The sequence below is a fragment of the Macadamia integrifolia genome, chromosome 13, assembly GCF_013358625.1.
Source record: "Macadamia integrifolia cultivar HAES 741 chromosome 13, SCU_Mint_v3, whole genome shotgun sequence".
NCBI lineage: Eukaryota > Viridiplantae > Streptophyta > Magnoliopsida > Proteales > Proteaceae > Macadamia > Macadamia integrifolia.
In genome coordinates, this window is record NC_056569.1 from 27,859,268 (window position 1) to 27,874,552 (window position 15,285).

A 15,285-nucleotide genomic window follows, 5' to 3' on the forward strand; every position below is an offset into this window, starting at 1 on the left:
ATGAGCTGGCTAGTGTGGGCTTCAATTAACCATTGGACTTATGATGAGTGGGTCCATTGAAAAACTTTATAAATAGAGAGCTAGGTCCCTCTTCTAACCCTAATCTTATTCACAACATGTATTCTAGAGAGAGAGAGAGGGAGAAAAAGAAAGTGATACGGTTTCTTGTGGCTTCCTCCTTTGTACGTTTAGGTTCCTCATCTAGCTAGTGATAATAGGGTAATAGAAGAGAAGTACTTTGCTACATGGATCAGAAAAATTTTCGCTGCGCTTTGTTTTACTATGGATCCCAAATAAGGTACACTTTTATTGATTATAGTTTCTATTCCATTGTTCTTAGTGTTCTTAATCTATCTATGGTGATCTATGGGTATAAAGTTTATATCTCATAGAGAGATTTTAATCCTACAGTTCTACTTCATTAAGATTATCTCTGGAGTTCGAACCACTAACACAATCTAATAAGAAGGAGGTATAGCATAAGAGTAGTTGGTTGAGTCTAACATAACCCTTCATGGTCTTTTGAATCACTCCATATTTTCAAATATGTGGGTTCAAATCCATGGCCATTTGAAACACTGAAAGAGGTCTATCACTTCAGTTTTAAACTTTTCCCCATCATTATATAATCTGAATCTAATAAAATAAAATGGCCTCAATAAAAAATATCACATGCTCAACTTGATTATTTGATGAGAGGATTAGCAATTATTACGCATATGAAAATAAGATAATTCAAATACGGTAGTTGAAGAGAAAAATTGGGCAAAGTATAGTATTCGTATGAAAAAACATTAGAAATAACATCAGTAGAAATAAGAGAGGGGTATGTCAATATCCACCTATCGTTAGTATGAATAAGGGAAATGTTTGTTGTGAGAGAATGAGGTTTTTATGCATGGAGGAGGAAACATCCACATATACATTATTTTTCATTTCATGGAGGCGTGCTGGTCATTCATCCCCTCCCAAATGTGTCTGGGTGCAGGGGTGACACTACCCCACATAAACTATTTTTCCTTATAAATAATAGAAATAGGATTAGGAACTTAGTATGGATATCCAACGGACCAACAAATTACAAAATGTTGAGTTTAAAAGATGAGATGAAAAATATCAAGATTTGTTACAAAGGGTTACAAAGAGATAAAATCAACCACAAATGGATTTAGTTCCACCTGAATCCTTAGCTATAGATACAAAGCTTCTTCTTTTTTTTCTTTTAAGGTTCAAGAACTATCTCTACAGTTAAAAGATCAAAACATTAGCATGAAGGTCTTACCGAATATCATAGTGAATTCTCCATAATAGTTCGTTTGAGGCACAAGAATATAGTTAAACTTCAGTATTGATGTACTGAGAAGAGTGAGTTATTGGTAGTGTATAAGTTTATACATAATGGGAGCCTCAATGAAGTCTTGCATAAGGACCTTATGAGTTGTGCTTTAGTAAATTGGTCTAAAGATACAACATTGCATCTGCACTAGCTTACTAACGCTAGGAATGCGAGTTGATTATGATCTCATTTGAAGGAGCTAGGTGCTTTGATCTATTCAGATTAATAAATAATATGTTCGAGACTCAATGATAAGCTCCATGACAAAGACAGACTTGGTTTCGTCTTAGAATCAGGTGAAATCTATGCCTTACCATTAAGGTAGTTTTCAGGAATTGAAAAACTGATTAGTGACAGCTCCAGTCTTTGCTATTCCAGATGGCACATCAGTTTTGGTGGTATATAGTGATGCATCCAAACAGGGTTCAGGATGTGCGTTGATGCAGAAAGGTAGGGTAATTGTATATGCTTCTAGGCTGTTGAGGGATTATGAGAAGAATTATCATACTCATGACCTAGAATTGGTAGCAGTCATTTTCGCATTAAAAATTTGGTGTCACTATTTATATGGTGAAAAATATGAAATTTATAGTGACCATAAGAGCCTTAGGTATCTTTTCACTCAGAAATGACTGAATATGAGGCAAAGAAGATGGTTGGAATTATTAAAAGACTATGATTGCACTATCCATTACCATCCAGGGAAAGCTAATGTAGTAGCTAATGCTCTTAGTAGGAAACAAGGTTACTACACTTACGTCACTTACTACTAATCCTATGTTTATTGAGGAAGCACGAGAGTTTGGTTTAGAAGTAATTGTGAAAGTAAAGACACCTGAAGGTGTAACACTTGCCACATTGACTATTAAACCTTCATTGTTTGAACAGATTAAAGAAGCCTAAAGATGATGTATTAAGAAAAACCATAAATGCTATCAATGATGAAAGACAAAAAGATTTGATGTTTATAGTGAATGATGGAACTTTGTGGTTCAATGACAGATTGTGCATTCCATGGGAAGAGAAATTGATAGAGTTGATTTTGAATGAAGCCCATTGTACCCCATACTCCATGCATCCTAGAAGTAAGAAAATGTATAGATATCTGAAGAAGACATATTGGTGGCATGGTATGAAGACTGATGTGGTAGAACATGTGGTAAAATTCATGAATTGTAAACTGGTGAAAGCATTAAGACAGAGACAACATGAGTTATTACAACCTCTTTCAGTGCCAGAGTGGAAGTGGAACCAACCCCTTTGCTTCCATCACAGATCTCAGAAAACTTCCCATTCGGGTCGCCACCAAAATATGTCAGATCGGATCAATCTTCAAAACGGGTCAAGAATTTTAGACAAACTTAACAACTTGCTTCATGCTCTAATGATAATTAAGTATAGATCAGCAATGTGCCAGTTTCATGTTCTAATTTAATCATTTTCCCTCCCACAGAACTAAGTGTTCACATGATCATGTGCTAAGGTTGGTAATAGAGATGGATGAATTACTTAATGGAGATGGTTGAGCTCTGAACTGCAAGAGGCATCTAATAGGGTATTTTGAATCAACTACTCATCATGGTACCCAAATTCAGTGTTTCATGGTTCATTCAGTTTTTCTGAACAATGTCCCATCAAAAGTTTGCATGAGATGCCAAAATTCCTCTTCTGCTTGTTGAATGCAGCCCTGCCTCTGCAGTTATAGCACCAGTGCACAGAAAAATTAGATGTGTATGAACCAACTCATACTAGATTGTCCAACCTACCTTGAGGTACTTGACAACCAGTCTCAATAGTCAACACTCAAAATTAAAAGGAAGCAGCAATGATGTAACAAGAAGTCTTGAATACAAGGCACAAATTATGGGTTAATTGCTTGATAATTAGGATAGCAGGATTCCTAAAACTTCTTCCATCTGTTTAGCAAGGAAGAAGATCACACAACTTCGGGTATTAGTAAAGAAGCTTCCATGTATGTGATTCTATTAAGGTAAATTTAGAGCTTCCATGACCTGTGGTGGAGAAAGGAGAGTTACCATTACCAAAAACCTATTTATATATACATTAAATGGATCGGAAATCGTAACCATTACAAAAGGTGTGAAGATGAGAAATACCCTCCGGAGAGCGATCCATTTATACATCTCCCTACATAGACATGAGAAATGATTAGCTACTGACAATCAATATGGTACCAATATAGGATCAAACCAGACAAGCACAAAAGTTATGCTTTAAAAATAAATAACAATCCTAGTAAAATAGATGCTTAATCGTTACTGGCTTGGCAGCAGTCAAGCATGCTAGTAGGAAATACAATGTATTTTCTTTCTGACTTTAAGATGCTGGAGGCCTAGGACCCACCATTTGACAGATCAGCCAAAGAAGATGCACTTAATTAAAATGACTATGACCTGATCGGTTGATGCTTTCTATCTACTTAATCATTTAGGAGGTTCCCTTAATTAATAGAAAGATGACCCACTAAGTTGATCCTAAACATCCACTTAATCATTAAGGAGATCCCCTTTAATTAAAATGAAAACTACCTGATTCACTCCATGGCCTTTTAGGATGCAAATTTATCTAAGCCGCTTAAAGCAGAAGCACAGACTCTAGAGACGGGTGAAACAATTTTATGGCCTTTTTGGTTCATCAAATAATGGCCATTTAGGATACAAATTGAGGCTAGCAGATCAAAGTAGACATCTGGTCTCTAAGATGATAGAGTGATTGAGCAGGTGGCCATCTCATTACTGATCAGAGAGTACCAGGCTGAATCGGTGGTAAATACCTGTGACATGAAAAAAGGGCAAAGCAGATGCCTGAAATGTGAGACCGCAGAACTAAAAAGCATTATCAAAGCCTAAACCAGCCTGATCTACAGAATGAAAAACCCCGGAATGATCCCAGCATGTATCAAGTTGCATTTAAAGACAAGCTTTACTTAAAAATTGGATTAAATTGGCAGAAGCCACTTGTCATTTAACCCACTTACCTATCCAAATAGAGGACTTCTTTAAAATAAAAGAATAGAAAACTATCAAAAATATAATTGGGTCAACTCAGTTTGACCCATTAATCAACCTGGAGCCACCTGACTCGAGAGTCCAACATCGAAAGGAGATCCAATAACTATGATTGAACTAGGATAAATACCTCTTCATCTTGCACTTAACAGCTCGCAACCACCCTAGTGTATATACCATTCTTGTCTGCATAATGCATGAACTCTCCATTCTCATCAAAATTGCTGCCTATCTCAGCCATTGTTTCCACGGCAAAAGAACTGCATAGGAAGGAAAGTAGCTGTTTCCAGGTCTAGCCATCCCAGAGGTAAAAGAATGCCTTGGGCTCAGCAAATACAAGATGAGTACCCCTTCTGCAATGCTGCAGAAGCTTGATGGAGGGAAAACTCCTTCTGGTCTACCTTCTTTTAGGTGGGTAAGATTCGAGCCAGTCAATTTCACTATAATAGTAACAAACAGAAGTTCATTAAGTGTACATTTTGGACAAACAAAAAATAGAATTTCACGTGGCTTGACAAAGAGGAGTTAGTTTACCTGGCCCATGAAGGGATAAATATTTTATTGGGCATGTCATCCTCCTCTTCCTCTTCATCACCTGACCCTTGGGGTATGGAGAAATTGGATATTGCTTCCGGCTTCCTTCAGTATCTGAGTGACATCTCCATGTGCCTTGTATAAGTTGCAAATTCCCTAGACGTAGCATACAGAAATTATTTTAGTAAAAGGCTCTACTTGCTGGTAATGCAAAATTTCACTAACTGATTGCAGGTGTAGTGTTTGGACCTTCCAATCTGAAGGTGTTATGAGTTAGGTTGCTTAGTTTGGTGGTCACGTTGTGTACTTCTAGCAGGGGTTGTTGTTTAGGGAGCTTGGTCTAGGGCTTATTGGTCTTCAGAATTGCCACAACTTCAGAATTGCTACCTGCTGGTAATGCAAAATTTCACTAACTGATTGCAGGTGTAGTGTTTGGCCCTTCCAATTTGAAGGTGTTATGAGTTAGGTTGCTTAGTTTGGTGGTCAAGTTGTGCACTTCTAGCAGGGGTTGTTGTTTAGGGAGCTTAGTCTAGGGCTTATGGTCTTCAGAATTGCCACAAGTTTTAGTTTGCTATGCATATGCAGCCTTCATTCCTCTAAAGCCTTGGTATATCTGGTATGATTTGAATCTATCAACCTTCTTGATGCAGTTGCACGATGGACATAGAAAAAAAAAATCTTTGATTTGATTCTCTTTGGATTTAGAAACAATTTCTTTTGTATTAGTTAGCTTCTAATTTTATATTAGTTTCCATTTTAAATTAGTTACCATTTTGATACTTCGAGTTTTCTTTTATAAGCCATGTAATTCACTAGTAAGAGACATATTTGAAATTGGATGTTTGCTAGGCCGAAGCTTTGGCTGTCGTGACTCTCTCTTTTCTGATTTTTATTTTTCTCTTCTTCTTTCCCTCTGTTCTTGTTCTCCTTCTTTTCATTCTCTCTAATGCTGGCCGAGCCCCTGTTTCTGGGCGACTGTTTCAGCACCAAACAAGGGATCGATCTCTCTTACCTTTGATCTGTTGGAGCTGAAATTTTGTGCGAAGATTGCTCTTCCCTAAGAGATCAAAACCCCCAAAACTCTGGTTCCGGAAATCCCTCTGATCACAGGGTAGAGTTTCTAATGCGGGGCCGGTGGGCCCCACGAGAACCAACCAGGATGGGTGTGGACCCACTTAAAGGATTTAAGCAAACTAGTGGCAATCTAATAAATCAGAATTTTCAATGATTATCAGGTATAAGTTAAAGAATGGACGGGTCTATCAATTATTAATCAAGGATAGACTTGGAATTAAATATAAGGTAAGGGTAAGTGGTAAATAATGAGTGAGTGGGGTAATCAGAACTAAAAGAAAAAATAAATAAAGGTTTTGAAGAATCGTGGGAAAAGAGGTTGGGAGGGGAGGCGGTAGAATAGAAAAACAGAGAAAGAGAACTCCTTCAATGCCTATCTGTCGGGTCTGAAACTTCAGACCTCGATTCGCAGCCTCGAACCCTTCAATTGTGATCCATTGCAGGACCTAAGATCAAGGGAACAAATAGCTTCAATTTCTGCTACTGGGTCAAGCGAAAGAGCTCAGAACTGAATCTGGTTGCAGGTTTATTGCTTGCTGGTTGGAAGGATCTGGGGAATGGGAATGTAGGGTATGAATCGCTACAGGAAAATGAACCAATGGTTCCAATCTCAGGTCCATCGTCCTCTGTTGATAAACCGAGGAAGCTCACCTGAAACTGTTAGTTACGCCCAAGAACAGGGGTGGGAAGAAAATCAGAAGATAAGAAAATAAAACCAGAGAAGAAGAAAGGGTACAAGAAGAGGCGCAGGGTAGAAGGAAGGAGGGGAGAGAAGAAGAAGAAGAATAAGAAGAAATAAAGAGGGAAATAAGAAAGACAGCAGAGGAGGGGAGATAGAGGGAGACCGCAGGGAAGAGGAAGAAGAAGGGGGCGTTGGGGGGAAGAGAAGCAGGTACGCCGGCTTTCAATCGTAATTTTTCTTCAATAATCAACTATCTTCCCATGAATTACATGTCCAATATATAATAAAATAAAATTAAAAACCTTCTAATTAAAAATAAAAAACTAAGATAGAAATAAAATCTCCTACACCTAAGCTAACAAAATAAAGAAACAACTAAGGACTCAAAGAGGGAACAAATATTCTCAAATAAAAATAAAATCCTAAATATTCTATTAAACTTAGAATCCAAATTAGTAACTTGGAACCCAAATTGGATCTGGGTCTTGATCCGGGTTCTGGAGCATGCTTGGATCGATCCATCGGTGTGTTGCTGCATCAGTTTCACTTGCAGGTCTAGACAACAAGACGTCACCGTAGAGCTCAGTTTCAGTAGCCTGGAACCCCTGCATTGCTTGTTGCCTAAGGAGACTTTTGATGGTTTTAGTAGGGCTGTGAGTTGCGACCTCTCCTTTGAAATTTCAGCCCAAACCGAGCTCTCTTGATGAAGCTCCATCGATCTGAATCCTCCCATCTCTTCCGCCCCTGTTCTGATCTAAGGTAGAAGATAACACAATCGTGAGTTGCCCCTTTTCTGTCTTTTAAGTCTGATTTACCATTATGCCCTTCTTTTGGTGTCTAATTATCTCATATCCCTATTCTTATTTCACTTCCTAGTTTACCCCATCAAATAATCATTAATTCCCTTTAAGTCCTATCTCCCAAATAGCTCATTAACTAATTCTGGTTATTTACAATCCTGCCACCCCCGTTATAACTTCAGCTTAAGTACAATTCTGCCATTTAGTTGAAGCTTTATTTCAATACAATTGTTATTGGGTGTTGCCTTTGTTTTATTGAGTGTTTAAGTGGGCCCTAAGCGATCCGATTTCAGCCCTTGGGATTCGGATCCGCATTACTTCTGTGTGTGTGTACATATGTTAACTATACTGGTGGCTTGAGTGTTGTTTTCCTAGTGAAATGTAGAGTTATGTACTAATGTTCAAATGCATAATCTTGAGTTAGTTCTGATAAATATGCCGCCGCAAACCAAGCAAAACATTGGTGTAACCTACTTAACTAGACATAGTTAATTCGATACACTGTTGTTGGATTCCTAAGGTTGAGTCTGGACTTTCATAGGGTAAAATTTGACTGTTTCCTTATCTGTCCCCAACTTGAGCCAATCCAGCATAGCTTTTTCCATCAACGATGTAGACTTTAACAAACAAGAAATGGAAGGATTAAAATCTTGAGAGTATTTAATGAGAAGTTATACAATCTAGAATTAATTGTCAGACTAGTAAAACAACATTGAATCCACCCAAAATATATCAAATGAATCCATGTATATAGCACAAGCAGTTGATCTTTTTCTGCAAAAGTAGAGAAAATTTCACTATGGACTTCAAAGGTATGTATGATGTAAATTTCAGATATGAAACCATATATCTAACCTGTAGAAGCTGCAGCTAGCTGTATTTGTTGAACAAATGGGATAAACGAAGAGATGTTGGAGAGTATATTGTTAAGCTTATTTTCCTTCTCTAATAAACTCTAGCCTCCTCTGTCTTCACTTGCTTTCCTTGATAATTTTGGCTTGCTGAACCGAGTTTGAAGAGGTTCAATTGCCTACCAAGAACCACCGCCACCAAGTGAAGACCCTTCATTCTCCTTATCTTTGTTCTTATACTTTCTCTGAGTTTCATAGCAACTTTTAAGCTTCTGTTTGGCATCCATTTGGGTCTGAGAGGTATTAAAACCTGCATTAAAAAAATCTAGGCTACCTCTTTCAACAGACTTATCAGCCAAAGAAACAGACATAGAAGGGTAAAGATATTCATTAGTCACATCTACAAGTGGTTATTTTTTAGTCCATCAATTCTTCCCCTTGAATGAATTCCTTCCTTCACTGGATCAATTATCTCATCCATGCCCCCATTTTCCTCACAAATGCTGGGATCTTCCTCAATTCTAAAGCAAGTAAGCTCTGGCTTTACATTTTATTGCTTCTCCAAACTATTGTTGGAGGCTATTGCAGTGATTTTCCGACAAAGCTTCCAACTGGAGGCGTAGAAGGTGGTCTCACAGCATCCCAACAAATTGAAACTACAAGATGATATGCAATCAGAGTATGACCTAGACTCTTCAAAATAGGATCTTTGCCTATATATAGAACACTTTTAGGTTCAAATTCTCATAAATTAGTCAAAATCCTTTCTGTACCCATCAAAATAGATCATATCCTTCATTTATGGTGGTGTCCTATTTTTCTGCAAAAGTAGATTTTTCCAACAAAGCCTCCAACTACTCACAGTTTCATGCAAAAGTAGATTTTTTTTTTTTCATAAAAAGGAGTAGATTCTTTTTTTCTGCAGGTTACATTAACAACTAGAGAACATTGAGACTGGCCAGATCACATAGAATATGCCATGGTTCAACCGGGAAGAATGGGAAACTGATTGAACAATATGAATTGATTTTGTTTCCATGAACAGCTAAAATTCCAAAATTCTTATCGTGTCTACAATTGGTTTTGCTTGAACAAGGTCACAAAGTGAGTCCGTACACTGGATAGTGAAGTTACTCATTGATGAATTTTTTTTTTGGATAAATAAATAATTCATTACCGAAGAGAAGAAAACTCATTGATGATTTAAGTAAAGAGTACAACAAAAAAGTCCCCAAACAATTCAAGAATTGCAGGATTTGCTATTAAGAATGTAGACTCAAACAACACTTACTTTTCTGTATTTGCAAGTTGTATTTCTTATTGTAAAAGCATGTTAAACTATATAAGCAAGGAGAAAGAATCATCCCTACAGGCACTTTTGACTATGATAATAGAAAAAGCTACATATGTGTCTTATACAAATCTGAATAAAGAATGGAAAAAATAGCAAGGGAATAAAGTAAAGACAAAAAAATGACAACACCAATCCTCTCAGTTCCATTTTATTTCAATCCTTGATGTTGTGGCTCAGAATTTCAATTGTAGTCTCATTAGAAGACAATAGACTGTGAGATATTGTTGCTTTTAATAACTCATAACTTTCATCTGGACGAACCTCTTCTGAGTCTGTACAAAGAAGAAACACAGAGTTCAAAATCATTTGAAGAAGTTTCTTTGGCCCCAGTAACAGAAAAATACCATAGCATGAAATCTTTAAGTTAAGGTTCTTCATCAGTGTTGTGAACAATAGAAGCTTTAACTAAGAATAAAAGCAGTGATTCAATACACATGTGCCACAATGCTCTAAGGAAACTTATCATATTCAATATTAACTACAAATTACTAAATGGAAGTTAGTTGAATAAGTACACTAACAAAGCTATCTGTGACATGCAATTAGATTAATTTTGAGCTTTTAGGAGAAAATTGAGTCATTAATTGTCAAACAGCAGAGATTCAAAAGAAGCAGTATGATAAAAGCTACTAAAGTCTAGCATCACTTGGTTAAAATACGAAAGCATTGGAGCTTACCTCAATTGATTATGACTTCATTTTAAGGACTAGATGTATTGCTCTCTTCAGACTCAAAACCAATCTCATCGAGGCTCAATGGCAAGCTGTATGAGAAAGTAAGACTTGGTTTCATCTTAGGAACAAGTGGAAGTTCTGCCTCCCCATTAAGAATCTGCAAGACTCTTCTCATAGAGGGCCTCTCGTTGCAATCTGGGTTTGCACAACTCAGACCCAAAAGCAACAACTTACTCATTGCCTCCTCCTTAAACTCATTGTTTAACCTCTTGTCTGCTGCTTCATTAAGGTTATCTTTAGAGTGCAAACTCCAAACCCAATCCACCAAATTAACCATATTGTTGTTGTTATTTGCATCTTTCTCTATAGGCCTCCTACCACAGGCCACTTCAAGTATAACCACACCGAAGCTGAAAACATCTGTCTTTTCATTCGCTTTCCCATACTGAAGATATTCAGGAGCGAGATAACCCATTGTCCCAGCTGTTAGAGTTGAAACAGGGCTTTTGTCATGATCCATGAGCTTTGCAAGGCCAAAATCTCCAAGCCTAGGATTGAAGTTTCCATCTAGCAATATATTACTCGTCTTTATATCTCTGTGGATGACTTGCTGCTCACATTCCTGGTGTAAATAGGTCAAAACAGATGCAATCCCCATTGCGATGTTGTATCTTTGGGACCAATTTAGTAAGACACCCTCATCAGTTTTTTGATACAGAACTTCATCCAGGCTCCCATTAGGCATGAACTCATAGACTAACAATAATTCACCCTTCTCAGCACACCAACCCTGAAGCTGAACTAAATTCTTGTGCCTCAAACAAGCTATTATGGAGAGTTCAGAACGAAATTCAGTTAGACCTTCGTGACAATGTTTTGATCTTTTAACTGCAGAAATAGTTCCTGAACCATTTAAAAAGGCTTTGTAAACAGTGCCAAATGCTCCATGACCAAGGACTCGGCTGGAACTAAACTCTTTCGTGGCAGCTTTTATCTCTTTGTAACTGAATTCTCTTGGGCCTTTCAAAAGTTTTTGTTTCAAGCTAGCATTTATTCCAATGTTCCAATTCCTAACAATTATCCAGCAAAACACTAGGAGAACTATGAAAAAGAAAGCTGGACCAGCAACTCCAAGGCCTAACCTAAGATTCCTTTGGGTTTTGTTGGAGGAATTAGAGACAGAAATTACCGGCAATACAGAGTTATCAGACACGTTGTGAGGCCGAGAAGGTGGTTTCACAGGTTGGAAGCCTAAAGTCTGGAAGGTCCACTCCTTGATCAGGTGGAGCTCCGTGCTACCTTCAGTAGATCCTGAGAACCCCGCGTACATGGTTTCCGCGAGATAGTTAGAGAGGTCAATGTCCACAGACAACACTGGTTCCTCTGGTTTGGAACTTGAATAATTCATCCAGACGTTCAACTTCTTCTGATCGTCTTTGTAATCAATCCATGCCGTAATCCAATTCCCACTCTTAAGATCAATACCGCGTGAAGTAGGGTCTGCTGCCTTGACTGAATTGAGGCTATCAATATCCAACCCAATGTGGTTGTTGCTTGGATCATTAAATTGGGGATCCAAACGGGTATCGAATTCCACAGCAACATATCTGTTCTTGGTCAGCTGTGAAGCATTCACGAGACCCAGAAATCCACCTGGGCTGCCGAGAGTCTGATTATCATCGGACAGGAAAAACACCAACCCATCACCAAATGAACTCGGATTAACATTCGTAATCACGAAAGAGAATCGGGTGGAGAAAGAAGCTGAGATATTGGTCTCTGTATCAAAGAATGAAATCGGTAAATTGCAGATTACACTTCCAGAACTGGAAGAAGGGACACCAAGCTCTCGGGTAAGGCCCACAACACCATCCCTGAGGTGAGAGTCGCCGAGGAGGGTGAAATTCCGAATAGTGAAAGAAGAGAAGTCGAATCTTATATTCTCGGCGGCGGCGGCGGCGGCGGCGGCGGCTGGCTGAACGGTCGAAAATTCGTAAAAGAAGACGAGAAATAACCAAAAACGCAGAACTCTACCTTGCGTTGTTGAACTCATGGTGAGCGTTGCCTTTCTAGCCATTAAGATAGCTCAAGAACAGAAGTGAACTGGGCATGCTGTGAGACGAACAGGTTGCAGAGGACGATTACAGAAGTTTGTGAATTGGAAAAAAGGATTGGATTTGAGAGAGGGAAGAAGACGACGGAGGAAGAGGATAAGGTTAAAAGTGGTCGGGAATCGACTTTGGAAATGGGTTTTAAACGGTCGGAATGGGCGCGTGTATTGAGTTTGAAACGCTTTAGGGTTGTAACGGGAAGGTTTTTTGGACTATTTGAGTCCACTTGTAACGCTTTTGTATTAAAAAAATAATAATTCGGGTCCCACAAAACCCATGTCCCATGTGCGCCCACGTTGTGGCGTTATGAATAGATTGGGTGGCTGAAATTCCCTATTAGTCCAAGATGCTAGATCTGATTGACAACTGTTAACTTGGACGGTCAATGATTTGTGGGATTTTAGAGCCCTTTTGGATTAAAAAATGTGAATTTAGACTTTTCTGCACCTGGCAAATTAAATGGGCCCACTAACTCACATCCCAATTTAGGTCGGCTCGGTTATAGGAATCAGTTGCCGCCGCATCGACTGTGACAAATGTTGATACCGTACTGTCGGTTTTTAGTTCAAAATGCACGGTTATGGTGAAGACCAATACCGACAGTTTGAAAATTTTAAGAGATATTTATTGGGATGATTTTGTATGTGATGGCATTATCGTAAGTATTGCAATATTATTTTCACTCTCTTTGTCCATTTAATATTAGATTAATTTAAATCATTTATTAGTTTTTTATATTGCAATTGATTCCTAGTTTTTAGGGTGGAGAAATGACGGACGTGGCTATTTAACTTGTTTAATATTTTTTTTTATATAGATAAATAAATAAATAAATAAATAATAAAAATCCAATAGAAGCGGACTCTTTCGATTCCGCTGGGAAATCTCAATTCTCTCTCTCTCTTTCTCTCTTTCTCTCTCTCTCTTTCTCTCTCTCTCTCTCAAAATAGGATGAGGTAAGAAAAAAAATCAATATAACTATTTTCAGGCACTGAGCATAAGAGAGACTTGGCCACACATATCCAAATACCATGTTTATATATTAATCATCAGGGAAGGGATTTGGACAGTAAAGCTTGCATGTATGGCAGAGGACAAATTTAAATTTATAAAGTAAACAAAGCTCTTGAATATCTAGGATTTTATTATTACTTTCTGGGTAGATATTATTAACTTATGAGAATTTACCATGGATGCAAATCTTCAGTGAAATTGATAAACAAAACTTTAAGAGAGAGAGGATCGAGATTTCTAAGCGGAATCAAAGGAGGAGTCTGCTTATATTGGGATTTTTATTATTTATTTATTAAAATATTAATAATATTAAACAGAGTTGTAAATGTTTACAACTCTGTTAGCAGGATTAACATACTTAACACGTGTCAATCATATCACTTATGTGAACATTCACGAGGCCCCAGAAATTCCACATTCTTATTTTTCAACACGTACTGCGACTATTTTGCCTCTAGGAAATTAGTGTTTCTCTATGCCTTGCTCAAAATGCAATAAATAGGGGGTTGTCTTGTAATTCGTAAGGAGTTGCTATGATTTTGCAATTTTTTTTTATCAAAATAGTGAAAGTTTTGGTTATCATGGACTTAGTCCATCTTGAGTGAATCACATAAATTTGTGTGTATCTATGATCTCTCTTCTTTCTTTTTTTTGGTAAATCGATGTTCTATTGTATTGTTAATTCCTAACAACACCACATGAAATTGAAAAGGAAAATGTTTCAGCTTTTAAAATCAAAAGAGAAGTGATTTATTTTAGTTTAATTCCTTTTTAAATGATTGGTTTAGTTTGGCTCCCAATTTCAATTCTAAATTGATACCTTTTTTTTTTTTGGGGTGTAATTCCTTTAGGTATGGATATGCATTATGAGCATGTTCAGTAGAGCCTTCAAAAAACCTAGGTTGTGAGAATTCATGTCAAGGTTCCTCCTATAAATATGATTCGTGACTAATTCATACCATAAACTTTTTATCCAACGGTTAGATTAACCACATAATCTATTCACATGGCAATATTTAAAGTGATCATATAGATGAAAGGTTCCTCCTATAGACATGTAGAGGAACCATTTTTCCTTTTAATTACTTCATTTATATTTTCAAAAATCATGAAGGAAGTTGTTAACCCAGAACAGTAAAAAAAAAAATGAATTTAGCTACCTAAGTGTACCAAACTGGCTAGGACTTTTAATGATATTATAAAAAAGAGACTGTCAAGACTCCAAATGACACCTCTATAGATGCGTTTAGAAAATGTCTTTTGTTAAATGGATACTGGTTAAGGATTTTTTATTCACGCTAAATGTAAATGGGGCGGCTAAAGGTAATCTTGGTCTTTGTGGAGGACTTTGCTAACTATTATGGTTCTTGTACCAATAATGCAGCTGAACTAAGGTCAATTTTAGATGGTATTAGATTGTATATCTCCTTGGGCATTACCATATTTGCTATAATGTCAAATTCTAAGCATGATAAAATTACTCCATTGCAACCTTGTGATTGTAGGTTTGAATCGAAGAATAACCTTTATGTGAAGCAAAAGTAAGGCTACGTACATATCTTTTTTCCTCTTTTTTTTGGGTTAACCAAGGTGTCTGGGCAGCTTGCACGTACCTCGACTAATCCTCGGGGGGCTGCGTGCATATCTCTGCCGCTATGCAAAATGCAATTATATAAAGGGGTGCCAATGTGCTACCGGCACAAGGGCGCGCCTAGGTATGACACTAGGGTTAGTCTAGCCCATGGCCCAATTAGTAGGATGTGGATTTAGCCTAAACAGCTCAGCCCGAGATAAACTAAATTAGGACCAATCCCAGTCCCAGCGAC

The 15,285-nt window shown here is 37.6% G+C and overlaps 1 protein-coding gene across 1 annotated transcript; it reads right to left on the minus strand.

Annotated features, from left to right (window-relative positions):
* Positions 1–9,649: 9,649 nt before the first annotated feature.
* On the minus strand, positions 9,650–12,601 carry LOC122060103 (probable L-type lectin-domain containing receptor kinase S.7). The gene is made up of 2 exons (XM_042623271.1): positions 10,338–12,601; positions 9,650–9,932 (listed from the first exon to the last, which is right to left on the minus strand). Exon 1 carries the CDS (start codon positions 12,409–12,411, stop codon positions 10,360–10,362), a length of 2,052 nt encoding a protein of 683 aa, XP_042479205.1. The 5' UTR covers positions 12,412–12,601; the 3' UTR covers positions 9,650–9,932; positions 10,338–10,359.
* Positions 12,602–15,285: the final 2,684 nt, after the last annotated feature.